Genomic DNA, 27,810 nt, shown 5'->3' with positions numbered 1-27,810 from the left:
TAGAAAAATTATTTGGTTTTATTAGTGAGATGTGACTGTGTTCATTCTGCTATTCAGTTACACGGTGAGTCATGTTTCTGTTTATCAAAGCTAATTAAGCTACACATACGTCTCGCATTTTATATTAAATCATTGAATTAGAACTTAGACCAACATTTAGTTGCGGAGTTTACGTTGAATAGTTTATTTATTAAATTAAGCCTAAAAGTGAAGAATAAATTATTCTTTATCGTTGTGGGGATTGGACTTGGCATTATTTTTAACAACTGATCATAAAGAACTTGCCCAGTGATAGAACACAACATTATAATTGCTTTTTATTATTTTTGCTCTTGTATTTAGCTACCTGTAAGAGATATAATGGTCTCTATGTTCATTTATTTCATAACTGTCTAATATTTTGCAAATATTATCGAATGTAATGTGCTCTCTATCCTATTATGCTTTCACATGATCGCAAATTTCAACAATTGGTGTAACCCTAGAGTTAACATCTTTCAAACTCAACCAACATCTACTTTATAGAGAGCGCTATGTACAAAGCGCGGGTTGAAAAAAGTGTGTAAAATTGAGTTCCCAACGAGATTAGTTAATCGTTTGTTCTGATTTTAGGGAGGTAAGAGAAAGTATTATGTTACGTATGATGTATTTGATAATAATAATAGAAAAGATTGATGAAATAGTTTAGTTACAGTTAAGTACACATATTTGTAATGCTTAAAATAGATTCAAATACTTTATGTAATAAGCTAATAATATTCTTTTTATTAATGATGTATTTGAACTTAATTATTTATAATTAATTAAAGCACAAATGAAAATTAAACTGAATTTGTAATAGTATTGCTAAGACAAAAAAAATCATTCTTACTTGTTTTCCTCAGTTCAATGTTTTGCAAACAGACTGTTACAGGTATCTGATGGTCAGTTATGACTTTGAAAAGCAAATTGATTGGTAATTCAGCCTTCACTGTATTACTGTTATAACATTCTTGTCTCACTTATCACTTGGACGTGGATCACAGGGTTTCAAGTATTCCAAATTGTTCTTGAGCCAGAGTTAGATCTCGTAAAGACATCTTGATGTTTCAGTTTATAAAAAGACCTGGGATAAATGAAAGTCTTACAATCACAGCAACTTAGCAAACTGTTACTGATTGGCTACAAGTGTTTCAAAGTGCTATTAGAAGAGCTTGGAACCACTTCAGATCTAGTGGTACAGTTGCTGTGATATCTAGACAAAATTGACCATTATTTACAAAACAGATTTGAGACAGCTATTGGAAATAAGATTTCAGAAGACTGATCTATATGCCAGATATTCAGTGAGGTGCATTCCAATCATAAAAAAGTATAAAATGCCTCTCTTGCAGTTGTAACAAGAGCACATCACTTTTGGAATATAAATGTGATGTGGATGGTGTGGTCAGGAATAAGCATCTGCAGTTGTGCCAACCTTTGAATTTTGAAAAATGATACCATTAATTCTTCAAGTTATGGAGACCGTATCCAAGACTCTTTGTTCTGTCATATGCTGGTGCAATTAATCCTGACATCAGCTTAATGAAAAGTATATACTGCTTATCTCCTCTTTGTTAAGCTGGTCAAAGCACTTGTGATTTGTGATCGAGATACACCCTATGAAAAACTGTTGCTTATAGTAAAGCAAATATAATTTTATGGTGTATTTGTAGACATATTTATTGAAAGTCAAAAGAGGTAATTATTTCTGTACAAATCTTTACTTGGTATGCTATGTACAGTTTTGATGTCCTGTTTGAGAAAGGATATTGATTTGTTGGAGAGGGTTCAGGTGAGGGATACTAAGATGATTCCAGAAATGGTAGGGTTGTATAATAGGGAAAATAAAAATAATTCTCTTTTTTTTTCTTTTTTAAAAGAAAGGTAAGAGGTGCTCTTATTAAAGTATACAAGATTATCTGGGGAGCTCAAAAGGATGAATGTCTGTAATTCTGAAAGCAATAGAATGAGAGGATAGAAACTTAAGATTTGGAAAAGACAAGCTAGGTTCCAGTTAAGACATTTCTTCTGACATGTTAATTATTTAGCTTATGGAATTACCATCACCAGTAGTGGAGATGGACACCTTACAAAAGTTTAAGAGAGGAATCACTGATTTTAAAAATAAAGGATGGGTTTCATTTTTCTTTGTCTGTCTTGGAGGTAGGTGTACAAAGACAACACTGAAGGACCAAGTGGCCTCTTGTTGTGTATATATATTATCCACAGAAATGCTGAGTACATGTTAAAGGTAGGCATCAGTTAACTCTGTAAGGAGCTCTTTGGACCTCATTTGGAATAGTATGTTTAGCTTTGATTACCTAATTAAAGGAAACAATGTTTAAATTATTCCAGGTTTGGAGGAATTATCATGTTGGGATAGGTTGAAATCTCAACATATTTTTGCTGGAATGAAGGGTATATTGGGACATGATTGAGAGTTTTAAGATTGTTACTGCTAGATATTTTAAATCTATAAATCTAAATTATGTTTTCTTTAAATGAAATGTCATGGGCAGTAAAAAAAGGGAATGTTTAATACATAAGAAAACTTTTACAACTGAAATTAAGGAAATGTTACTTTTCTAATAGTGTGGTCTGCATATGGATTAGTTTGCCTTCAGCTGTAGTAGAAGGAACAGCATTAAAGAAACTTAAAAGGGGATTGGATGCATATTTTAGAAATCAGGGTTAGGTATTAAAAGTTTATATACATAGTTTGGAGTATGATGGTAGTAGAAAAAAAGGATAGTCCAAATGGTCCCTTGTTCAGTATCTAAGCTATTGTGAATGAGACAAGGTGAGTGTGGCACATTACATACTCTAAAAAACGTTTGTTAATGAACCCATGGTTTTAAAAAGTTGGGTTAATGAATTTGTATTTCTTTAAAATTCCTCAGTTGTTTGTTTTTAATGCAGCATTAGTAATACATGAAATTAGCTAAAAAAATGCATTTAAGTTGTTGAAGTAATATAATGTATTTAATCTATAGTTTATAGTTGTTTATCTGAAGAAGGATACCCAAATACTGAACCAATGGCAAGAAAAGGTAGTACTGCAAGAAAGGCTAAAAGCAAGGTTACACATGTTGAAAAAACTCAGTCAAGTGAACAAAACACTACCAGTAACACAAGGAAAAGGAAACGAAATGAAAGTAGTGATGTAGAAGTTTCAGAATCTAAGTATAACAAATCTGACAAAAGCCTGAAGGAAGAAGCTACTGCAGCTGAGTCCTCTTCTGCCACACCTGCAGAAAAAAATGCATTTTATAGAATATCTTCATGGAATGTAAATGGTGTCAGGGCATGGTTGGATGTACATGCAACATTTGATTTACTAAAGTTAACTTTTCTTAAAAGAAAAGATTGTTATATAATAAATTTATTGGATAGACCACATTGAGTCATAGGGTTTTCCACACTTACTACTGTTTTTTTTTATACTGTAAAAATGTGTAGATTTAAAAAAATGTATGATACTTGTTTTGCTTCTCACTTTAAAAGTATTGTGTTCTGTGTAAATGTGTGTAATTAGGAAGAGTGACATATGTTAGCATTCCACATCTTTTAGCTAAACACATAACCAAAGAAAGTTGTTAGAATGTTGAATTGTAAATATCTGTTTAGAATATCTTTACATTTAAGAACAATATTATACATATGGGGATAATTTTTTGTAGGTTTTGGATGGAACTCCTTGTGGTTGTCACAAGTATTTTGCTTGAAACCAAAAATACATTAAATAAGGCAAATTGAACACCAAGATAAAATATCTAAAAATTTGATTTAATAAAACTGAATATTTTCACATTTCACTCTGTAGTATTGTATGCTTTTGCTGTATTTTTAAATTCCATTTTTAATTGTATTTATGCTCCTAAATGTGTAATAATTATATGTATAAAATAAACACTGCTTACAGCAAGTTCCAAATTTGCAAGCATTTAGAAACCTGGGTGAAAAGGTCAAGGCATATGCTCATTTAAACTGTATGAATTTCCTAAATATTAAATAAAACAAATCTGAAGATCATTCTTCAATTTTACTTAAATGTTAGCAACAATAATAAAAATTGTGTTTCATGTATACATTTAACTTGTAGCACAATGTGTCGTAACAAGTTTATTTATATTACTATGTAATCTCATTTTTGTCATATTATAAACATAAATAATTTGTTGTAAAGTCCTGATTTTAATATTTAAAATAATAATTAACTCTGTGCATGGGTGGGGGTCAAATTGTGCATGCCACAATCTTTTACAGAGTGTTATTCAGCATGATGTATTTGATGTCAGAGTTACCAACTATTCATTTTACCCTGCACTACTGATTTAACAACAGTTCATAGTAGAGGAAAGTAAATACCAGATACAGTGTACAGGGATACTGAAAAAACTGTAGATGTGCATTTTGGAAGTTGTAAAGGTTGTGCAAATTGTACAATGAACAAAAATATTTTTATTCTTTACATGAACATCACCTTACACTCTGACTGGTCTTAGTCAGTTAACATCATCAATTCACAGACATATCTTGAGTAAAAATACATTTATAACACATCTAATTTTAGTGTACAACAGATTTGTACATTTTCCTAGATACACGTAGTAAATTTGGAATTATAGTCAACATCTCAAATACAGGGTTGATCTAATGAACTGAACCTGTGCACCTTCGGTTAAACATGCACTAGAAGATCAAAGTATTAGCAATTGTTTTAGAGAGATTAAGCAGTATTGAAAGTAGTGAAAAATAAATTTTGGTGAGATAAATGCAACCTAAATGATGAAGATATTGATCAGGATTTCATAAACTTATCCCAGTTCCTTTCACCAGACTTCAAACCTATGACCCCATCTCTGTTATATTTATAATATAAGAAACTAAAATATTTAACAGTTATTTCTGTATATTGCAAAAATGTAAATTATTAATATTTGATCTCAACAGTTTGCGATGTGCCAAGCAGACAATTCAGTGTTAGTAAACAGTTTTTTCATCTACTTCCAGTTAAAATGCCATCAGCTACTGAGCTTAATGAGAATGGGTTATGCATAATTGGATTTCAGAACTACTGTTCTAAATTGCATCTGGGAGATTTTATGATTTTTTTAACTGTTGGTTAAGAAATTTAAAACTAACATGGCCCCTTTCCTTGTACATGTTCAGGAATTTTAACTGTAGTTAAGCCTGTGATGAGGAAACCAAAACTGTACATCACAGTGTAACTTTTACCATAACACAGGCATCGGTTGGGGATTTCAGTAGTGTATAAATATATTGTTACATACTGTGTAATTGTATTTTAATTTTGGTGTAATGATTTTAAAGTGAATCATATGTAATTTCCATTCCATATAGTAAATTGAAAACACAGAATAAGAATACTTAGTACCCAATAAACATACCTGATGGTATTGCTGAAAAAGATGCCAGCTGACAACTTTTTTCCAGTGGGCTGTTCTCAGTTATCTTAAATAATACAGAGATGTGGAGAGAAAAATATAGCTTGTGCATTGAAGTTATGTGTAGGCAAAAATCGTAATGCATAAATCATGTTGAATTAAATCCACTTTCAGGCATATTACTTACCAAAATTGTATCTCTGATAATGAAGTCTTATTATTTTAGGATAAAATTTTAGTATAATTTATTATTATCATTATGATAATTTTTTTAATACTTTGTCATATGAGCAAATTGGGTAACATTTTGTGCTAGGGGTAGGATCACCAAAAATCAATCTTGGAATTGAATTGCAGAAATGATACTAAACAAAATAATACTAATGATAAAAATTTCAGTTTTTTTTTTATATGGCTACATAAAGATTGATATGTTAATGATTGTTAGCTATATATATAAGGAAGGTTAGATAACTAGCACTGCAATTGTAAACAATCTCATTCAGAATGCATTTACGAGATACTGGTCAAGCTAAAATATCGAGAAGTGTATTGGGTTCTGATATTTATTTTGGACAAGTGGAGCTAATGAAACCTTTCACTGGACAGAATGCAGCTGAACTTTTGATTGTACTTGGATTATATTTGTTTAACTTGTTACTGAATATGATTTGTTTGGTTTATCTGCTATCTTTTACACTTTGTTTTGCTATATTAAGCAGTAATTGTTAAGAAAGTAATTGTAAGAAAGATCATATTTTCTTTAGTATTGAAACACTGAAGGTAATTATATGACCTGTTATATCAATAGAATTAAAGGATTCACTTTCACATGATTTTTGACTGGGGAAATATCTGATAAAAGAAGAATCTATTCTGAAAATATCTCTGTCATATACATTTTTGCATTCTTTTGTGATGTATTTGCTTTCTTTGTGCTCATCACTGTCTTCATTTAAGACCAAAATGCCATTATCAATAAAATCTATATCATCATTTTCATCTTCATTATTGATATTCACAATATTTTTGTAATTCTACTATGGTCATTTTCTTCTACCATTTGTTGCATTATTAGCACTTGACAGTACACTTTTTGGGTGCTTTCTCTCCCATCTCCAAGTCAATTTAGAAAGATTGATAATCCATCAACTTTACAACCACAATGAGACCGTGTTAAACATTTTGAACATCTAGGCCCTTTACATTTGAAAGATAAAGATTTAATTTTGAACTAGAATAGCACATTTTGACACTTATTTAAGCAGTCATGGGCAATTTCAATCCATCAAATTGGAACAACCAGTGGTCCACTGAAGCTATAAATAGGTTAGCTCATAATCTTTTTGGCCAAAGATATTGCTCAAAAGAAAAACAAAAAACTAATTTTGCAATTGTGTAATGGGACTTTTTTTTTAAATCAACATGAGATTACCCACTTTACAGATATAGGTAGTGTTAAAATGTCAGGTAATTATATTTTTATACTTTTTTCTGTATTAAAAAGCAGCTGTTTTTGTATATATGTCATGAATACAAAAACAAGGCCACACATGCTTTATTGAACATAATAATATGTGTTTTCAGGTACAGTGCTGTGTCCAATTGATACCAATAGCATTTCACTGAAACATGCATGAGCAATGTAATATTGACTCATATGATAACTATTTTTCTATTTAAACATGTTAATAGATAAAGCTTAATGTATCGGTATATATATGTGTTTATCATAGAAAAAAGGTTTGGACTTCATAAAGCAGGAAAACCCAGATATCTTCTGTATTCAAGAAACAAAGTGTTCGGATGATAAGCTTCCTGCAAACGTAAAGAATGTAACAGGATATAAAACCTATCCTTTATCTGGTGACAAGGATGGATACTCCGGTGTATGCATGTTTTCCAAGAAACAACCAGTTAGTGTCAAATATGGTATTGGTAAGTAATTTTTGTTGTTCTATATTTTTAATAAAACAGTTTGAGTATTAATAAAGAATTGATCCAGGTATGTGGCTAATAATTAACTGGAATGTTATTTTGATCCGAGTAATTAGAACATTATCAGTTAACATCTGTTTGATATCCAGTGCTATAAGTCTCTTTTTACAGTAAATAAAAAAGTCAAATGATTGGCTTTCAGTTTTGTCTGAATTTTTGTATGATCTGTTACATGAGGTCATAAACATTATTGACACCAACTGGATTGTATTAAAGAATTGAAACAAACTAATTACTTCTAATAATAGTTACCTCTTCCAGTGGCTCAGTGGACTTATAATGTTAAAAATCAAGTTTCAATACTCAAGGTAGGCAGAGCACAAATAGCCCATTGTGTAGCTTTATGTTTTACGACAAACACATCTAATAATAGTTTTATATCTACATTATTATTTGTTAATTTGATACTCCATATACAGTAAAGATACAGTTTGAAATTCACTAGTGAAAAGCGAAATGAAATTCAAATCCTCATAGAAAAGAATGCACATAAGTAAACACTAATTTCATTTGAATATTTGTAGAAGTAAATAAATGACAGTAGGCTTAGAGTTATAATTGGTGTTTGGTTAAAACTTGATTTCAAATGAGTGTTTTCAAACTAATTATTCGAGAAATGAGTAAAAATGGAATTGTTTATGTCCTAAAATATTCATTTCAGTCAGAAAATATCTCGGAATTTCATAATTTCTGTTAGCAATTTAGTGTATGCAGTTTAGCTAGCATAAAATAATTATATTGCATGATTGAAAAATAACTTATAACATTAGACTTAATATATAAAACAACAGATTACATTTATTCTTGTAAAACTTAAGTTTTTGGTAGACGTTTAAAAACTAATATTTTTTTGGTAATTTCTTTTGAGTTAATAATAAAATATTTTGTTTCTTTGTTCTCTCTTCAAAAGTATCCATCTGAAAAATGATTTTTAATAAGATATGAAATATAGTTGAGATATATTTTACTGTTTTTTCAAAATTTTGGGTTTGGTTATGTTTTTAATGCGTTTGTACAGTTAAATTTTAAAGTACCAATAAAAAATGTTGTTCAGCTTATACTTGTTATTGTTTATGGATCACCTGCTATATTTTAATAACAAAAAAAAGTCATTTATCATCACTTCTATTAAATCTGATTCTAATATTCACTGTTTTTACTGTACTAAAATGTTAAATCCACAGGGAACAATAAGTTGAAAATATATAAAAAAAAATTTATTTCCCTCTCGACAAAATAGCTTGATTTTTTTATACCATGCTATAGAAATGTTTATTCTGTTTGAAAGTTTTTTTCATTAATGTTGATGAAATTAATAAGCACATTGTTTTTAATTCATAAACATTTTTAGGTCCAGTCATTTCATTACAGAATTAAAATTAACCATATCTAATTGATTCCCATTTATCTATTTTTCAACAATAAGGGACAGAACATATTTAATCTACTTCAAGTAAAACATTTGAGAAGTAATTTTTAGAATGTATAACTGTAAAATGCTTCCAGCATTTTAAGTTTCTATGAGTTATCTATTCTTGGAGATACGTTGTACACCAAGTCCTAAATGGTAAGGTGTAGTAAATGAGGCAAACTTAATTAAAAATACTATATCTTTGAAATTTATTAAATCTCACTACTGTGTTAATATAAATATTGCTATTGTCTTTCTGTTTTGTCAAAATGATAGCCTAAACCTGCAATTCAACCTAATTATTGTTGTTTTTGATAGCATTGTATGAATCATTGAAAACAGACATTATGAATTATCATATGTACTTGATACTAAAGTTGTTGAAAAGAGAAAGGTAGTTGATAAAAAATTGTTAAAAAGGTCTATTCTGTATCCATATTGTATGTATTAAAACTGATTAAGTTGAAGATGATATCAAAGGTTAACATTACCACTATTTTATAGTTTGTTATTTGTGATGTTGTTTCAGGTATAGACAAACATGACAAGGAAGGCCGAGTCATAACTGCAGAGTATGATGAGTTTTTCTTAGTCGCTGCATGTAAGTTACAAACTTTAGTTAATCACTTGCATCCAGCTCACATCAAAAAGAAGTGTGAAATAAACTCCAGTGGTGTGTTATTTTTTTATTTAATAGTATTGGTATAAATAAGTACTGTAATTCAAAAAATATAGGTTCTGTTTTAGTCAAGGCTGCTCCAGAGGAATATAAAAACCACTGTTAGGGGTTTTATAAACTCTTTGGATCATGTAAAAAACAAGTTTAGGAGCTTCACATTAAAAAAATTAATTATTAGAGCAACAATCACTTTAAGTAATACTGTAGCCTCGTCACTTGATTGATGGGAAAACCGTTTATCTGTTTTTGGTATCGCTGACAAAAATACCACTAACAGTAAGTTTACCCAACTAATTAAATAATGCATTCTAATCATTCTAAGTAAAAACAATGTATTAAATTAAATATTAATGGGTTGATTTGTAGATCTGGACTGGAACATGTACATAACTTGCTTTCATCAGAAATTAATATTATTTAGAAAAGTAAAATAAAATTTCATTCTTATTATAAAAAGCTATAATAGTCATATTGCTTTTGTCAGAATTGTAATGCAATTTGTGCATAATTAAAAATGTATTTTTCTGTTTATTATAAAAACATTTACTGATAGAAATGTTAAGTTTCTAAAGATTTATTAAGATTTGGTAATGGATTTGTAATTAAAAGAATTTTAATTGTACTTTCTCTTGTTTTCAACATTTTTTGTTAATCTGCTTTGTGTACTTGTTTCTTAGTACTTGTGGTTGAATTTTTAATTAAAATAATGAACATCATATAACTGGCATATTCTAATAATAATTTTATCATATTTTTAGCTTTTTTTGTATCATATATAAGTTATAGCGTCATGCATTTTTTCAAATTTTGCAACTGAATAGCTAGGTTTATATGGATGGTTAAAACAAAAAGCCCACAGAGTTTTTATATTTAAGGTTGCATATTTTTGTCACGTGTTTAAGCATCTATAAAACTTTTTTTAAATGTATTTGACAGAAAAATTGAGAAATTTTTCTAAATCTGATAAATACTTAGTAGGTAAACATCAAGAAACATTTAAGTTTAACAATTTGATTGAAGTGAATAATTAAATAGTTAAAATGTCATTGTAGTGTTATATTTCATATCACTATGAAAGTGTCTTAGTTTATGGTAAAAAACATCCATTCATTTCTTGGTTTTGAGAAACTAACAATTTTATATTTAAAACAAAAAAATGTGCAACAAGTGTGAAATAGATCAGTGACATATTTTTTTGCTTTACATATAAAATCCATAATGCTCAGAAAATAATTATTATTTTATTTACTAACTTGATTTAAAATTTCTGCACTATTTTTTTATTTTTTGAGATTCTTGGAATGTCATGAACATACAAAAAAAACAGTACATAATTACTGAGTATTGAAAATTAAAAAACACAACCTTTTGTTTAATATGTGGTTAATGTGATAATTATATATACATAATAAGTATTTTGTTAATTAGAAATGTAATGCATCTAATGTACAAGGACAACAGTTTCCCAGCACTTATTTCAACGGTCTTGACCAGTACATCTTCATACGGAATAGCATGAATACTTATTTCATTCATCAACTGCTTGAATTATACAGTGGTTGAATGGACATGTCATTAAAGCAAATTGTGTGCACATGACTTGTTTTACTTTAACAGGAAAACTTATGTTTTTTCCTGTTAGAAAAATCTAAATTCCTAATCTGAACACATTTTTATGATTTGAGTATAAGAATATTTAATGCCAGAAAAAGTTGTTACATACCCTTTCCAAAAGTGATCAGTTTTCAGTGCCATCACACTGTCTACAAAATCCCAAACAATATCAGAAAGTAGTTCTGATACGTGTTGTTTCACCTTGAATTTATGTTGGATGTGGTTGTTATGTGACTAGATTTGCATATTCAAAATAATTGTAATACAACATATTCTGTATACGTAATTTGTTATATTGATAAAAATATGACAATTATGTAAACAAATTTATCCACCAGAAAAGAAAATAGACTAGTAAATAATTCAGGTGTGAGAATATTTAAGCAATGCTTCTGTAATTTTGTGTTTACTTTCCTGTTATACAAGTGTGATGTACTGTAGATGTGCCAAATGCTGGAAAAAAGTTAGTGAGACTGGACTACAGACAAGATTGGGACAAAGATTTTTGCAAGTATCTGAAAACTCTAGATGCTGTGAAGCCAGTCATTCTCTGTGGAGATCTAAATGTTGCACACCAAGAAATAGGTAAAGTCAGTACTGCCCATTAAAGATAGTATGGTTAGATAAGGTACATAGAGAAAAGAATGAATTTCTTTCCAAATAAATTTGTGTACAAAAATTCCTCATGAAAACCAAATGAAAATTCCAATTATATACTACTGCCAAAGACATCTGTAATATATGAACTACCAAGATTTAATGATAAAATAGTAATTTTGAAACTGAAAAAACATTCATATTAAAAGTACAAGTTTGGCTAGTTTTCTTTTCTAGTTATTTCTGAATTTATCTCCCATGAAACTGTAATAACACAATGCAATGAATGAATACCTCCTGATACCATAAAGATCTCATGCTGACTTTTGGTACAAAGAGAATGGTGTGAACTACAGTATCCAACCTTGATTTTGGTTATTCATATTGGGGCTGACAGTCTAGTTGAGGTCAATATTCTGAATGTTAGAAAAAAAATGGTATATTTGGATAGACCACAAAGATTTCAATCAATAGTTAATCAAATTTGTACTGTAGCATTAAAATAAAAATGCTATTGATGCTATTATGTTGCTGGTCTCATCTTGGAGCCATTTTGGGTCACATATTTGGTGACCTCTCACATCAAAATCATTTAACTTAAAGACATAAAACTTAGAAAAATTTTATAGCTTTGACACCAACATCCCTACCAAATAGCATCAAAATTCGTGAACCTTTGGTTTTGGGAATGATTGACCTGACATGGAATGATCCATCTGTGGTTTGTTCCTAAGTTTTCTAATCTTACAATTAGATTCCATTGTTTGCTGCAGGAGCTAGGTTGTCATTTTCCCATGAAACTTTTCATGCCACTTTACTCCTCTACATCAGTTAAATGGTATATAATCTGCTCTATCCAACAGTATTTAAACTTTGCCTGTAACTATTTTTAGAGTTCAGCTTCATTGGTAGTTGTTCATATGGTGTGAAGTCATAAAAGGGTGGGAATGACAGACTATTCTAATAAAGTCAGGGAAAGAAATTCACAAAAGAAACAAATCTTGAAATATATAATTCCTAAGGGATGGTACTTTATTAGCAACTATTAACCTATGTTTGGGATGATCACAAATTCTAAAATAAATACACATGCATTGTTTACAGGCAAGACTTTTCAGAGCTGTGCAGAAACTTAAGTTTGAACATTTTTTCATTTTTATTTGTGACTTATATTGAATAAATCTTGCAGAATAAGAGAATATTAATTCTAAAATATTTTTGAGTGAACAAAGTGGTTCAAATAGAGCTAGAATTATTATTTTTACTTAAATTTTGAAATCTCATATCCTTGTTGATTTGGATAGGTCGAATGTCTCAAAACTTTAAAGTGGATGTAAACATGATTGTTTATAGACTGCCCTTAATCACCCAGTTTGACTCTTCCATGAAGGCATAAAGAGAATGCAGTATGGTACCAAGTACACAAAAAAGATGTCTTGTATAAAATAATACTGTAAAGTAGGTAATACCACACATTCAGATGTGTGTAATCCATGCTGTGAAATCTGTGTTGCATCTATATGATGACACATATAGTTACACAGATTCTCAGTTATTACAGCTGAAATCCTTCTTGCATGTGCTCCCTTTCTCAGACTTTTCATTATGTCTGAACCAAAGCTGATGGCAGGATATGCTTCAAATTTTGTGCTAAACTTCTAAGGACATTCGATTAAAATGTCATTGCCTTTGTTTTAAATGTATAGTTCATGTATTCCTATGTTATTTGTCAATGAAAATATTTAATCATTTTGCAGAAGATACTGATGTGCAGAGTACTGTACGAGACACACATAATATAATATTTTAGGTGTAGAACATGCTGTATTTTTATATGTTCATAAAACATAATTGTATTGTGGTCTTCTTCATCAAATAACCTTCTGCATACAGGCTCGGTCATTTTAACAGACCTTACAAACACCATATAACCATGAAAATGTATTTACTATAACTCTGAAGTTACTAAGTGTATCTTCACTAAATTTGGCAAGCATTTAGTAAATCTTACTTGTAAACAAAACTCAGATTTGATAAGGAAATATTTTTACTTAAGATTTGTCTGTGAATTTATGAAGCCTTTACAGCTTCAGTCCGAGTGCAAGGTGATGTAAAGAATAAAAATACTTTTTGTATGTTACAGTTTATGTATTCCATTTGCATAACCACTAGAACCTCCCAATTGATTTTTTTTGTCAGTAAATCTTTATATTTTGTCAGTTATTTCCTCTACAGTAATGCTGTATACAGGCTTGGTCCATTTGACTGACCTTGTAACCACAAAATAAATCTAAATTACCCTTCTCTTCCTTTTAGAATGACTGTATATTGTGAAAGACAGTTGGAGTTATTTATCCTAAAATCTTTAGTTTTCTAACCTATTTACCTCTGCTTTCATTTAATTTTATTGCTCACTAGATCATTTCTGCCCTCTAAACTAGCATAACAAAGTATTGAATAACATCACAGATGAGCAGCTCATACACATTCCCCATGGAGAATTTTTTATTTAAGTTTTCTTTTGTATCCTAATAAGTTTCTAGTTTTTATGCTTTAGCTGCTTTTATAAAAATATAATTAAAAAAACAAATTTAGTAGTTATGTTAGGGTCTTGTACTTTTTTGAAGTTGAAGTCTTTATAAAAGTTAATCCTAATTTTTAGTAGGGTTGTTAATTTACTTAATTTTTATTTATTCTAACAATTCAATTTAGAATAAAATAACAAAGAATGCCACATTCTATAACAATTATAATTTAACTGGCTTTCTAATTAAGCTAAAGTGGTTTAACATAATTCCTTTGACTGGTCAAGATAACTTGGCAATGGCAAAGAATTAAACTTTAAACTGAATAATTCAAAACCTGTTGTAGAACACGCTAACCTTATATGGAATTCATTAAATTAGGATCTCTTTTTTATTGGTTAAAAATAATCCAATAGTGAACTTTAAAGAGAATTGTTGACATCTTTTGAAAGAAAACTATCTGGTTTATATCTCAGTAAGGCAAGAAGTTTGGAGACCATAAATTTAAACTGTTTCTGCTATATTTATAAGCTTGTAATCTGTAATAAAAGAAAGAATAAGTAAAATGGGAAATTTGAAATGAAGTTTCATGTTATACAGAGAAGCTAAGCTTGAGAATTTATTTACTTTTAAAATTAAGAAGTCAAAGCTTAGATGATATAAAAATTGGGATTATAAAACACGTTTTTCTATGCAAAGTTTATTGTGAACTAGTATACTTAAAATCTGAATGGTTTGGTGGTTATGGTATTTGTCTTGCAAGCTGTATGTCATGGGTTCAAATCCCTTTCAGCAGTGGGGGTATTATAATGAGATGGTCAATCCCCCTATTCATTGGTAAAAGAGTAGCCAAAGAGTTGATGGTGGGTGGTGCTGACAAGCTGCCTTCCTTCTAATCTATCATTGCTAAATTAGGGATGGCTAGCACAGCCTCTGAGTAGCTTTGCACGAAATTCAAACCTAACCAGACTTAAATTTTGATTGTAATTCTGTATTCAGGGTCATGATATACACACTTTTGATCTATCCATATCTACAAGGTTAATTTCGTAGTTAAGTAATACTTGGAATTAGTATTATTCATTAAAATGGATGCTTTTATTTGTTTGCATGATTAGATCAGTAAATAGACATTAGTAGAAGGATTTTAATTAATGTAGAACTATAATTCATGTATATTGTATTCTAGATCTTGCTAATCCAAAGACAAATAAGAAGAATGCAGGATTTACTCAAGAAGAAAGAGATGGATTCTCGTCTTTATTGAATGAAGGGTTTATTGACAGTTTCCGAACACTTTATCCAAATGCTAAAGGAGCCTATACTTTTTGGACATACATGATGAATGCTAGGGCAAAAAACGTAGGCTGGTAAGTAGGTTTCAGGAGGTGTTAATTGATTACAGTAAGGTTAACCAGTTGGGCCTATTTTTATACTTATGGGAGCTTTCTATTCCCAAACTAAAATTTTGTAAAAATTAAACCAATTGTAATTTTTTGTCATACTTTGGCAATAAAATCATTTGATAGTTAGACACAATGAATGGTGGTGCTTTTTAGTATGCAGTGTATTTAACCCTCTAACTACAGGTTTGGTAGATTATCCTGGCCTTGTGACCCCAAAGAAACCATCAGTTTCCATACTATAACTTTTAATGTTTTTTGTATCTTCACAAAATTGGGCAGGCTTTCAGTAAATGTTAGAAGTCTTTTGTATGCAAGAAATTTTTAATGAAGTATTTTAACAAAAAATTTGCCTGTGAATGTATGGAATTAGAGTGTTGACTGCTGTGAGTGCAAAGTGATTTTCATGTTAATTTTAAAAATACTTTTCTTCACCTGAAAATTGTCAAATTTATTTGCATAATCTTTAAAACCTCCTAAATATGTGTCAGATATTTTTCCAGTGAAGTTTTATATTTTACCTGTTATTTACTATACCCTAATTGTATATGCATTTGGTCAATTAGATCAACCTCATAACCACTATATAAAAAAAAACAGATCTAAATTACCATCTTTCTTTCTAGAATCACTGCAAATTGTAACAGGAAACTACAATTGTTTATGCTTAATTTTATTGCCCTTTGAACCATGCCCAACTAATAATCTCACTACATAAGTTGTAAATCACTCAGTGAACATGTTGCCCAAGTGAATTACATAATGCACAAGCTGCTTGCAAGCACATCTCATGAAGACTTTTTTTCTCTCCATTATCTTACGTAATCTAACCTCATAAGTTTCTGATTTTTACATTTTAGTGACTTTTATAATACTAACTAAAGCACATACATGAAAAACAAGAAATGTGTCACATACCCATGTCCTCATTATTTTGCTGTCAATTGTCAATGGAAGTTAAGCCTACTTTTTTATACCAATGGTACTAGTACACTAAATAATTATTCAATTAAATAATGCACCTAAAAACACAGAATAACAACATTCACAAAGCAAACAATGCCTTATAGTTATCATAATTTATGTGGTTTTCTATCTATGCAATTAGAGTCTTTAAGAATTTAACTAAGCTTGTTGATGTGGATACTGCGAGAAAAATTTCCAAACTGGAGGTGAAATAGATAATACTCTGTACAAAAAACAATGTAATATAACATTTTATTTGATAGATTAAAATTTTGGCTTTCTATTGGTTATAAATAATATAGTATAAAATTAAAAATTTGTGAAGGAGGGGATGTGATAGGTAGGTGAGGAAAGTGGATCTGTTTATCTAGTTTATGGTGTTATAAACAACATTGAAGGCCATAAAATTATGCTTTGCCATAGTGATATCTATATTATAATAAATAATTTAAATCAAATTCTGTACTTCCCAGAGGGGTGTTAAATAAGTTAGAGAAGAGGGAAGAAATGTCACAGTTCTCATACTACAGGATATTGAGGATTTTTTAAATATTTTGTTATAAAATCACGAACCTAAAATTTGATTTATTAACTATGTTTTGGTGTTTAGTTTATTTGTATACAATGATAAAGTAATTCAATTCAATTTTAAATGTAACTCTTAAAAAGTCATGACATGACACTTTGACCTACCTGTAGTGAGGGTTAATGAAAAGTTGATTTTATTAAAGCTTCCTTTACTTACAAAAAGTATTAATATATTTCTTTGCAGGAGACTGGATTACTTTGTATTGTCAAGTAGGCTCCGCTCTAAAATGTGTGATAGTATCATTCATAAAGATATCCTTGGAAGTGACCATTGCCCAATAACACTTACTATAGCTTTTTAAACAGTTGGATCAGATTGACAAGAGAGATGTTAAAGTACATAGAGGATGTCTAAATGCTTGCTTTTGCTGTAGTTGTGTGGCTTGTTCAGAAAACCATCAAAATAGTAGACGGAGATGGAAAATTTCATCACGATATAGAAACCATCAAAAACTGAGGCATCTATAAATTGATTATTAAAATTTCTTTTAATCATAAAAAAATACAAATTTCATATATTTTCAACCTTCTGTTGTAGGTTTTATCAATCGACTGTGAATGTGATTTTTTTTTCTTTTCTGGAAAATAAATGTTTTCAATTATTCTGTTTCATATTCCTATTTATAAAAACTAAAAAATACTTCAAAAATTAATTTTGCACCTTAAGAAATGTGTGTTTTTGAAGCTTCACAAAAACAAAGAAAAGCATAAAAATATACATTATTTTTAAAAAATGAGTGGAAGGAAACCATTAATTTTGAGCTTTAACCATACATACATTTTGTACAAATATTCAGTAATAAACAAATGTACAATATTAAATAGAAGATATGCATGGTGTGTGTCATAAGGTTGGACTGTGCAAACATATGTTCAATTGCTGTGGGGATAAAGAACTATTAAAGTCAATAAAACTGGGAAATAAATGCTTGTATGATAATCCTGGAAATAAGATAATTTAAAGCAAAGTGCAAGCTTACCTTGAAGAACTTCATTCTAATGCAATCATTGTAAATTATGTTTCATGACCTTAAATTAATGAGGTCAACATGTGATTATCATATGTACATTGATAATTCATTAAGTGATAAACCAGAAATTTGCTTTATATTTTATGTCACATTATTCTACAGTTTATTACAAAATTATGCAGATCTATAAACTAATACCATTATAACTACAGACACAAGAGTAAGTCATATATAACTTAAGGAAGCAATACTGTCAATTATAATCATAAACAGTTAAGAAACTGTTAAATTATTTAAATATAGATTTAAATAAGTCACTTATGATTAAACAGAAAATTTTCTAAAAACTTTTATGATTGTTGTTGGATAGATTTTTATGCCTGAGTGTGTGGTTTGTTTTTCTTACATTTCACTTTAATATAAAAGTTATAAATAGCCTTCCAAGATTGAAATTTCATCAAATTTTAAAAGTATATTTTTGCTTTAATCATCCTACTTGTTTGCATGAGAACTCACTAGTTTCTACCTTATGAGATCACCAAAAACAATTTGTTGTGCTACGTCAGTCCCCGTCTTCAAAAGTTTGTAAAAAAACTGAGTTTCAGCTATTAGAGTTGGACTGTTATCATTCAAAAGATGTTCAAAAAGCCTACCAAGCATTTCCTGTAGTTCTGCTGGTCTGTTGAGAAAGATCTTAACACAACATACCAATAATGTATGCTTGACAATAGTACTTTCTTCTAAACACTGTTCAATTAGTTCTTCCAGGACATAGGGTGTTTCCACATTAGCTTGATCATACATAGTTAGCAGGTTAAGAATGGCACACTTTCCTTCTGGAGAACTAACTACGTGCCTGTATGTAAACAAGGATGAAACAATATTCTGCTCGGTTCTTTGGTCTACCTGGAATTCTAATCCTGAAAGGTTCTGAAAAACTGTTTCCACCAAAGGTTTGATCTCTAGCTCAAGCAGTTGAAGAAAGAAATTTATTATTGGTGATGACATTGAAGGTTGAAAGTTGACAATTTGAGACAGACTATTAATTGCAGTTTTACTTATGACAGTTAAATGATTTGTGCAATACATTTTCAGTTCATCCACAATGTCTCTAATATTTGATGCAGTAGCTAGCATTGGAAGCATTGTGAGTTTCTTTAACTTCACAAACACTGGATCTGAAAACTTACAGAAGAAGCTACTTAGTCTTTGGGAAAATATTTCTAAATGTTCTTTCAAGTGCTTTTCAATGAACTCCAAACTAGCAAACACAAGTTCATGATTAGTAGATGCTAAATAAAAACAAAGCTTTGGTGTAACGTGCTCTATTACTTCTTGGGCAAGATGTGACAGTGAGGTCTTTAAGAGTGAGTTTAAGAAGTCTGTAACACCAAGGACAATGGCAGGATTTGAATGTTCTAGATGTTCATCAAGGCTATTGAGAAAGCTCAGCAGTTCTTCCTGACTTTCTGGATGACATTTTAGAAACAATCTGGTAACCCCTAAAATACTCCAGTCGTGAAACATTTCCAGTCTGTTTACTAGATAGCTTTTCATCTTTCTTGTGATAACTATGCCCCCTTCTGAGACGAGTATTCTGTCCAACACGGCCAGAGTATAAACTACTACGAGGGGATCTGTGTCTCTGATTAACATGTATAACTGGTCCAATGTTTCATGTTTCAAGGTTGCTAAACCAGGCTCTTTCAGTATCTGAACACAATTTACAACTGCCGTCCTGCGTACCTGAGGGCTTCTGTCCTGGAAGGCTTGTAAAAGAACATTGGGTATCTGTTCTTGAAAATAAGGAATATTCAATAAAGACTTAGTTCCAAGACTTCTCACCAGGGGATTTGAATCACTTAAGTCTTTTAGAATTGTGTTAGATGCTAAGAGTGTTAGCTCAGGTACATCACTGACATATCTAGAATACAGGAAATTTACATATATTGATACTTCATGAACACAGAAAAAATTTTTACTTAACAACAATAAATATACCAAAAAATCAGCATATCACTTCGTATGTACATTAAGAACTATTGTGTCACCTGGAAATACTTAAACCATAAGAAACTGGTGTTAATTTCAATGTATTTGTGGTACTGTTGAGGTATAGCATAAACACCTTACAAAATTCAGTGTTCAATATTTCCTCATGAAAGGGCTAAGTGCATTGCTCAGCATTTATAAACTGTGGATGTGAGTCCATGGTTTGCATTCTGCACTTTGGGACCATGAGTGCATTATAAGAGTGACAATCAAATTCCCCTAATTGATTATAATAGTGTAAGAGTTGTGGGTGAGTGCTGTTGACTGGCTGCATTCCCTCTAGCCTGTCAGTTAAAAGTTAAGGTTTACTGATGCACATAGCCCTTATGTAGCTTTACACAAATACCTGAAACAAACTTTCAACAACAAGGTTTACAAAAATGCAAAAAGAGGGAAGTAACAAAGCTTGAGTAATTTCTTTATTAATAGAAATATCAGGTTTAGGACAAAATAGTGTTTTAGCTTTCATATCTTTAGATGCATAAATTGGAAAGATTAAAATAGACTATATTTTTATACTACTACTGCTGTGTATGAGGCAGGCCAATAATACTGTATCCATGCATAATGCTTTAATTTAACCAGACCTTATTATGTGTATATTGTGTTACTGATGATGCCACCAGACAAGATATTAGACATAAACAAAGACAAAAAGAAGTAACAGAATGCTTTTCTATGAGTGCTAAAAAAGATTGGGTAATTTTGACCTACTATATTTCCCAGGTCTTAAGTGCTCCTCCTTTTCCATAGCCATTGCAGGATTTCTCAGAAACTGTATAAAAATGTACTGCAAAAATGACAAATGTACAGTATTCCTATTCAAGTCTATTCCTAAAGTGGTACAACACAAGGTGAATTTTATATTGTAATGATCCTGACAATTTGCATGTAGAATTTGAACAAAGTTATTAAAATGCAGTGGAAAAGCTTTGCATTTTTGATAAGTACACTGGAATGGGTGCCAACTGCCTGTTGTAGAAAAAATACAAGAGTAGAGAACAACATTTCAAAAGTCTTCCATCTTTTGTCTTCACTAAACAGAAAATTGGGATTAGAAGCGAGAAACCTATGGCTACTAGTGGTTATAGCCACATGCAGACATTCCACCAATCAGAATCAGGGATAAACAACCAATCACAACATGTCCTCCAGAATACTCTAAAAGACCCCCAAACAGCTCACACACACTGACCTGAAGACAGAAGATTTTCAAAATGTCATTCTCTACACTTTTTTTTTTCTACAGCATGCAGATGCCACCCATTCTAGTGTACTCATCATGAATACTCTGTCTAAACAATCTACTAAAGAATACTTTGCATTTTTTATTTAGTTATACCTACAAAGTTCTTATAGAAATTCATCATGGCCATAACTTGAAGTATCAAACTGCTAACTATACTTCTGTTTATAGTTGTGAGACAAAAAAAAATCCCCTGGTGGAACAGTGGTAATTTTATGTACTTATAACAATAAAATCTGGGGTTTGATTTCTTGCAGTGGACACAGCAGATAGCCCAATGTGGCTTTGCTCTAAAACATAGCCCAAAGGACAAATAAAACTGTATATGTTTAGTAGTTGCACTATATTGTTAACTAACCTTAATACTGAATAGCAGATGTATGTTTTTTTTAGTAATTAAATACAATAATAAGGGTCTACAAGACAAATACTGCTCTACATTATGTGGAAAACAAAGTAACTAAAAACAGAATCACCACCATAAAACAAAACAACATGATTAATCTTCTTTTGAATTTAAATTCCGAACATGTCCAAAGATTAATGATGCTGTATTTTATTGTGGTGATCCTGTTTTAAAGAGTAGACAAAGTTACTACAATTATTTAATGAACAAAATTTGACCATCAATGAAAATACACCTGAAGACTAATCATCCTTATAGTACAAGGACACAAAATTACATGTACTGACTATATACAAGCATAGTATATAGCCTTAAAATTATCACTGTGCTAACTATGATATTTATTAACACACAATATCGATGTTAATATAAGTTTATAGCATTTCTTTGTGAAATAATATATAAGTGTTTCTTCAATTAAAACAAATTTTTAGAAGTAAAATAATAAACACTAGGTTCAATCGATGAACAGTAAAATTTCTAATCCTTACCTAACTAATAAAGAATAAACAACCTTTTTCACAACCAAGTCTGGTACTGCTAAATACTTGAACAAGTGTCCAATAACTGGTCTTAAGTCAACTTGAAGATTCATCAAAGCCAGCACCTTTATTAAAAGAAGAACAAAGTAGTACTGAACAAAACACACACGACCATGAACCTTCTTCTAACTACAGTGTCCAAAACGTCTGGAACCACAGGTGATTTGCAGCTTTCCTTAATTTTAGATACATGACTGATTATGGTGCTGTCAAAGCATGAGAAGATTGAGTTAATCCAAACTTGATTTTAAATACAAGGACAATATGTGGAACATATTCTGTAAGATTCACTGAAGTGCCTGTGGTTCCAGGCTTTTCAGACACCCTGTACAAGTATTCATACAGGCACATCCTGAAGTTATTAGTAAATGAAGAAAAAACTATCTCAAACAATGAATGAATAAACATTTTAAAACTTTTATCGAGAAGGGGGGAGTTTCATACTCTATACCAGTGTTCCAGATAATTTGTTCTGTAAGGAGTAATCACTCCCAGAATTCAGTCAGCGGGAGTAATTTTTTACAAAGTGCAAAAGTAAATTCTTTTTTGAAATAGTAATTTAACTAATTATAGATTATCTTATTATTTGAAAAGGTGAAATTTAGCACATGATTAATCTAGCAAATTAAATCACCATATGTAGTCATAATAAACACAAATAATGACATTAAAACTTTTTATTTTCTTGTTTAACACAAAAGTGGATTATTCATGAGTGCACCAAACGTCTAGTGGTTAGATAGTACTTATTTTTGTAGTTCTACTGTGGGAACTGTACAGAACTGCAGAAGGTTACAATAATTCAACCATTATTTAATATACCACTGTTAAAGCAGCAGGAGCTGTATTCATTTTTCCACAGCAGTAAAAAAACTCAATATTTTTTAAGGCCATAAATGGCTGATTTTTGGTCAGGAATTATGCCTCTTATGTGAAGCACTGCTCTATACAAATTGTACAGAGTGCCTCCACCTTTCACACCACCAAAAAGAACCTGTAGTTAGTTGAAACAACTTTTTTATTTTACGGTATGTTTAATAAAATATGAAACTACAATCTCTGACACTACAGCCAGATGAAGGCTGCAGTTTTGTTCTAGCTTGGTCAAAACCCTAAATTAAATCCCAATAAAGCCATATATATATATATCATTTTACAGTTAATTAGCAAGAAAAATAATTTAAGATGATTGTACAGTATGAATAAATCATATTCACATTAATTCAACCACCTATTAGTGTAGATACGGAAGGTCAGGACCCCACCCCTATCCAGAAAAAAAAAAAAAAGACAAATATGGAGGTCTAAAGTAAGTAATAATTATATGTTTCCATTAATGAAAATTGGATCAGCATATCCCTTATTCCTCATTTTTAAAACAAATGATATATTTATTTAGGCTGAGTGCATACAATGGTTATCATGTTGAACTGAGGTTCCATGGTTCGTGTTTTATTACTGCCAAACAAAAACAGTTCTACTCTACAGTTTGAGGCTATGAGCAAACCATAAGTCAGTCTATCATTTTAAACTTTGAGACAGGTAGCCTTAGTGTGCAAAATCCAATAGTTATATTTATTTCCTTAAATAACATATTATTAATAAATTACATGCATTATCACAACTACACCTATATATCATGAAGCTTATATTCTAGTCCAAGAGTTAGATTTTCTTCCCTATATAAAATCCTGTATTTGCTACAGCTCTGTATAACAATAATTTATTTTATCAACATATACACTTTTGGAATGTTCAAAGAACATAAATTTGTCTTAGTAGTCAATGCTAAATGGGTTCTTGACTGAATGATTGTGACATATTAAATAACATTTGCAATATCTTGATATTAGATAAGTATGAAAATTTACTAATACTGAATTTACAGAGCAATTAAATATCCAAAAGTAATTAATAATTACTACAATTTAAAAAGTGCATGCACTTGTTTGTCATTGCTAATTACTAGAAGTGAAGACCTTATATACTGTAGAACACACTTCTTTTACTAGAAGTACATATATAAAGTTTATGTGCGTAGTGCTGAAAGAAGAGTAGGTTTTTATTAATAGTTATATTAAGGTCCTCGATGGGTCAGTGGTAAGTTTATAGACATGCAATGCTAAAATCTGGAGTTGGATTCCCACAGTTTACAGAGCGCATATGGCCCAAATAAGTAAGTAAGCAAAGTAAGCTTTATTAAAAATAGTTTTAGAAATGTCCAGATGTTTTTTGTTTGGAGAAATATTTTTAAGGGCAGAATATATCTGAGATACAAGCATACCACTAAGTGTTTCTTGATTTCTACTATTATCAAACAAGACATTTTTTCTAAAACTTCTAATCACACTTTGTTCTCCTCTTTTTTTTCTCTTCCATTCAGGAATATTAATAAACTTGTTAAACTACATTCTCAGGAACAGATATTAATAAATTTCAATTTTTAAGGAGTAACTATGTATTCCTTTATTGAATAATAGTAATAATTTAGCTCTGGCACATAAACTGATTAATATATTGTGATGAATTGGCTCCAGTGTTTGGTTTAGCACACTCTTCATAAACTAGCTGCAAGGCGTTATTCATTTTCATATCTAATAAGCTGCAATAGCAAATATTATCTGTTATAACTTCAGCAAATTGCATGTAGTTTGAGTTGTTCTAAAACTTTGATAATTGAGCTATAATACATTGCCTAATTACTTTTAATGAATAAAATGTACAAGTTAATTAATAAATTTATATTTCAATGGGATGTTTGTAAAATATATAAATAAAATATAATATGTTAATTAAATTAGTAAAGAAATGAATGTGAGGAGTTAATTCATTACATTTGATTAACAAACTATGAATTATCCAATTACCATTCAATAGAGATAGTGAGCTAACTGATCAATTTCAGTGATTAATGAATTGCTATAGTTTCATTAATTAGTTTCAGGAATTATCAATTAAGATAATTATAAATATATTTGTCATAAGACATTAGTATTAGGCTTATTATAATTTTTTAACACTGCATCCTTTATTTTGTCCTCTAGGGATTTTCACGAATTAGAAGAGGTTATAATAATAACAGTATTTCAACCACACTATGTTTGCCATGTCCAGTACGTGTTTCAGTTTCACTCAATACAGAACTCCTCAGGCTGACTGGAACACAACAAATACACTTATACAGTATTGGTCAAGAGTGCTGTGTGTGAACAGTCTTAAACATTATTCTGTCTTACACGATAAGGTATACTAATGTAAGTTACAGATTTCGATGGTCTGAGCCTTAAAAATGCAATTGTTTCAATGAATTTAAGGGATTTGACTTTATCAAAATCAAATATATCTACTGTACATAGACTAATGCAATACCGAACCCCTATTTTTGAAAGACGAAACTGTATTTGTTTGTAAAATTTATGTGCGCTGAAGATATAGTAAACAAAATTTGTTAAAAAAAACAACTTTACATTCAATTTAACAGGAACTCATACTGACTGCTGTTGACAGATTTATTGTAAAATTGTATCATAAACGGTAACCGTAAAGTGATCGATAGATGTCTTAGGAATTTGCCTACAAAAAAAACGATTAGCCCAACAGTTGTGATTAAAAATAAAATTAAAAACTGGTAATTACTAACGTTAAACAGTCGTTACATATTGTTATTTGTAATTACAATTCTAAAATATTGTACAGATACGCCCTAACAGTAACAAGCTAATGCTGAAATAACAATACCACATTTTCGTAACGACTATAGTCTACATCGTTTTAACTTTAATAAAACTAAAGTTAATACAACTTACCCTTCGCATTACATCCCGACGAGTCACAACGTCCTGCATTACTGTTAATTGGGACAATGTCAAAATAATATTTTTCACTTCTTGAGCCATTATTAATATTATAATTAATGTTTTTTTATGCTAAAAGTGGAGTTCTTCTTAGAACGGATAAATTATACATTATTGTACATATATATGGATAACGCTTAGTCTACATATATGAAAAGCACAAACAAAACATTGAATTCCACATTTTCTTAAACAAAAACTCAATATACACGATAAACCTAATCGTTAGAAGTTGCGTTGTTTTCATTGTTCTATTCAAATAATGGTGACAAAATAAAGTATGAAATGTTACACGAATTTTTATTATATAAAAAAGTACAACTTATGCTATTTCGAGAGAATCGCTTTTGGCATGGATAATTAAATTAATTATTTTATAGTTAACTAATTAATTCGAATATAATAATAAATTATTTACGTTTGCATTAATTGGTAGAATAGTCATAATTATACATAATTTTTACTCATGCAATATGTTATACACAGCAATGTTTATTTGCTATTGTTGAATTTTATGCAAGGCTACACGAGTGCTACCTGCTCTAGTCGTCCCTAATTTACAAGGCAGTGCTAGTCAACATCATCCATCACTAACTATTGGGATACTTCTGATTGACTAGTGGGATTAGTCTTTACTTTATAACGCCCCTACTTAATTAAAGGGAAAACATTAACCACCAGGCCATATAATAATGAAAATTTTCTATACACATCACAGAGTTGTGATTTGGTGGTGTGGGCGATTCAAATAAATACTGTTACGTCTCCGTTCGTTAGTTAATTTTCCGTAAATTTCGTTCCGACGAAACTTTAGCTACACAAGTCCTTTCTTAAATAAAACTGGTTTATTCTTTCTGAATACAACTTTGCAATACACTTAATTTCTACAGTCGCGCAATAACAAACGCTATAATTCACAACGAACGTCTCATGTGCTCAACTCAACAATACTCTGTCCGTAGTTCAATTACACATTGTGCCTGTCGCTTCTTGGCCGGTCTTATATATACAAGACTACCCCATATCTAGCAGTCTCCCGACGCTTCATGAACGTTCTAGAAGCGCGTGGCGTGTTACAAGGGTCACGTGACCTCCGCTGTCGTAACAATACTACAGCGTACAGTTAGTTTCTGCAAAGTATTGTTACGTCTCCGTTTGTTAATTAACTTTCCGTAACTTTGTTCCAACGAAACTTTAACGACACAAGTCTTTACTTAATAAAACTGGTTTATTCTTTCCGAATATAACTCTGCGATACACTTAATCTCAATACTCGCGCTAAAACAACACTGTAACGAACGAACGTTAACTTCAACAATACCGTGTGACTGCAGTTCAATTACTCACTATCTACCCACACATTACATTCCCCTCTTTTATATACCAGCCTACCCTATATCTAGTAAGAACTAGAACATTTGCCAAAATACAGGATAATTCTAGAAAGTAGAGAGCGTGAGAGTCACATGATCTCGATGACGCAACACTGCCCCCTCCTTAATATTGTTCGTCCCGAACAATAACCACAT

General features: G+C 30.4%; 2 protein-coding genes across 4 annotated transcripts; one reads left to right on the top strand and one right to left on the bottom strand.

Moving 5' to 3' along the window:
* Positions 1 to 44: 44 nt before the first annotated feature.
* On the top strand, positions 45 to 17,812 carry LOC106478338 (DNA-(apurinic or apyrimidinic site) lyase-like). 3 transcript variants are annotated; one of them, XM_022381923.1, is made up of 7 exons: positions 45 to 64; positions 3,015 to 3,337; positions 7,166 to 7,367; positions 9,368 to 9,439; positions 11,573 to 11,716; positions 15,443 to 15,623; positions 17,395 to 17,812. In XM_022381923.1, exons 2-7 carry the CDS (start codon positions 3,059 to 3,061, stop codon positions 17,510 to 17,512), a joined length of 996 nt encoding a protein of 331 aa, XP_022237631.1. In that variant the 5' UTR covers positions 45 to 64; positions 3,015 to 3,058; the 3' UTR covers positions 17,513 to 17,812. The 3 variants fall into 3 exon arrangements, with proteins under 3 accessions (XP_022237631.1, XP_013794330.1, XP_022237630.1); XM_013938876.2 differs by lacking the exon at positions 45 to 64 and adding an exon at positions 468 to 616; XM_022381922.1 differs by lacking the exon at positions 45 to 64 and adding an exon at positions 644 to 693.
* A 120-nt stretch (positions 17,813 to 17,932) lies between these two features.
* On the bottom strand, positions 17,933 to 26,522 carry LOC106478337 (AP-4 complex subunit beta-1-like). The gene is made up of 3 exons (XM_013938874.2): positions 26,234 to 26,522; positions 22,377 to 22,492; positions 17,933 to 20,105 (listed from the first exon to the last, which is right to left on the bottom strand). Exons 1-3 carry the CDS (start codon positions 26,321 to 26,323, stop codon positions 18,704 to 18,706), a joined length of 1,608 nt encoding a protein of 535 aa, XP_013794328.1. The 5' UTR covers positions 26,324 to 26,522; the 3' UTR covers positions 17,933 to 18,703.
* Between the last annotated feature and the right edge of the window lie 1,288 nt (positions 26,523 to 27,810).

The sequence above is a fragment of the Limulus polyphemus genome, unplaced genomic scaffold (assembly GCF_000517525.1).
Source record: "Limulus polyphemus unplaced genomic scaffold, Limulus_polyphemus-2.1.2 Scaffold200, whole genome shotgun sequence".
Taxonomy (NCBI): domain Eukaryota; kingdom Metazoa; phylum Arthropoda; class Merostomata; order Xiphosura; family Limulidae; genus Limulus; species Limulus polyphemus.
Note: the sequence above shows the minus strand (reverse complement) of the source record. Positions and strands in the feature narration are given on the sequence as shown.

Coding starts and splice junctions, on each gene's coding strand:
- LOC106478338 (XM_022381923.1), top strand. CDS start 3,059: ATGGCAAGAAAAGGTAGTACTGCAAGAAAGGCTAAAAGCAAGGTTACA. Junction 7,368..9,367: donor TAGTGTCAAATATGGTATTG/GTAAGTAATTTT, acceptor ATGTTGTTTCAG/GTATAGACAAACATGACAAG. Junction 11,717..15,442: donor TGTTGCACACCAAGAAATAG/GTAAAGTCAGTA, acceptor ATTGTATTCTAG/ATCTTGCTAATCCAAAGACA.
- LOC106478337 (XM_013938874.2), bottom strand. CDS start 26,323: ATGGCTCAAGAAGTGAAAAATATTATTTTGACATTGTCCCAATTAACA. Junction 22,493..26,233: donor GTCGGGATGTAATGCGAAGG/GTAAGTTGTATT, acceptor CTTTTAATAAAG/GTGCTGGCTTTGATGAATCT. Junction 20,106..22,376: donor GTTTATTCTTTATTAGTTAG/GTAAGGATTAGA, acceptor CCTGTATTCTAG/ATATGTCAGTGATGTACCTG.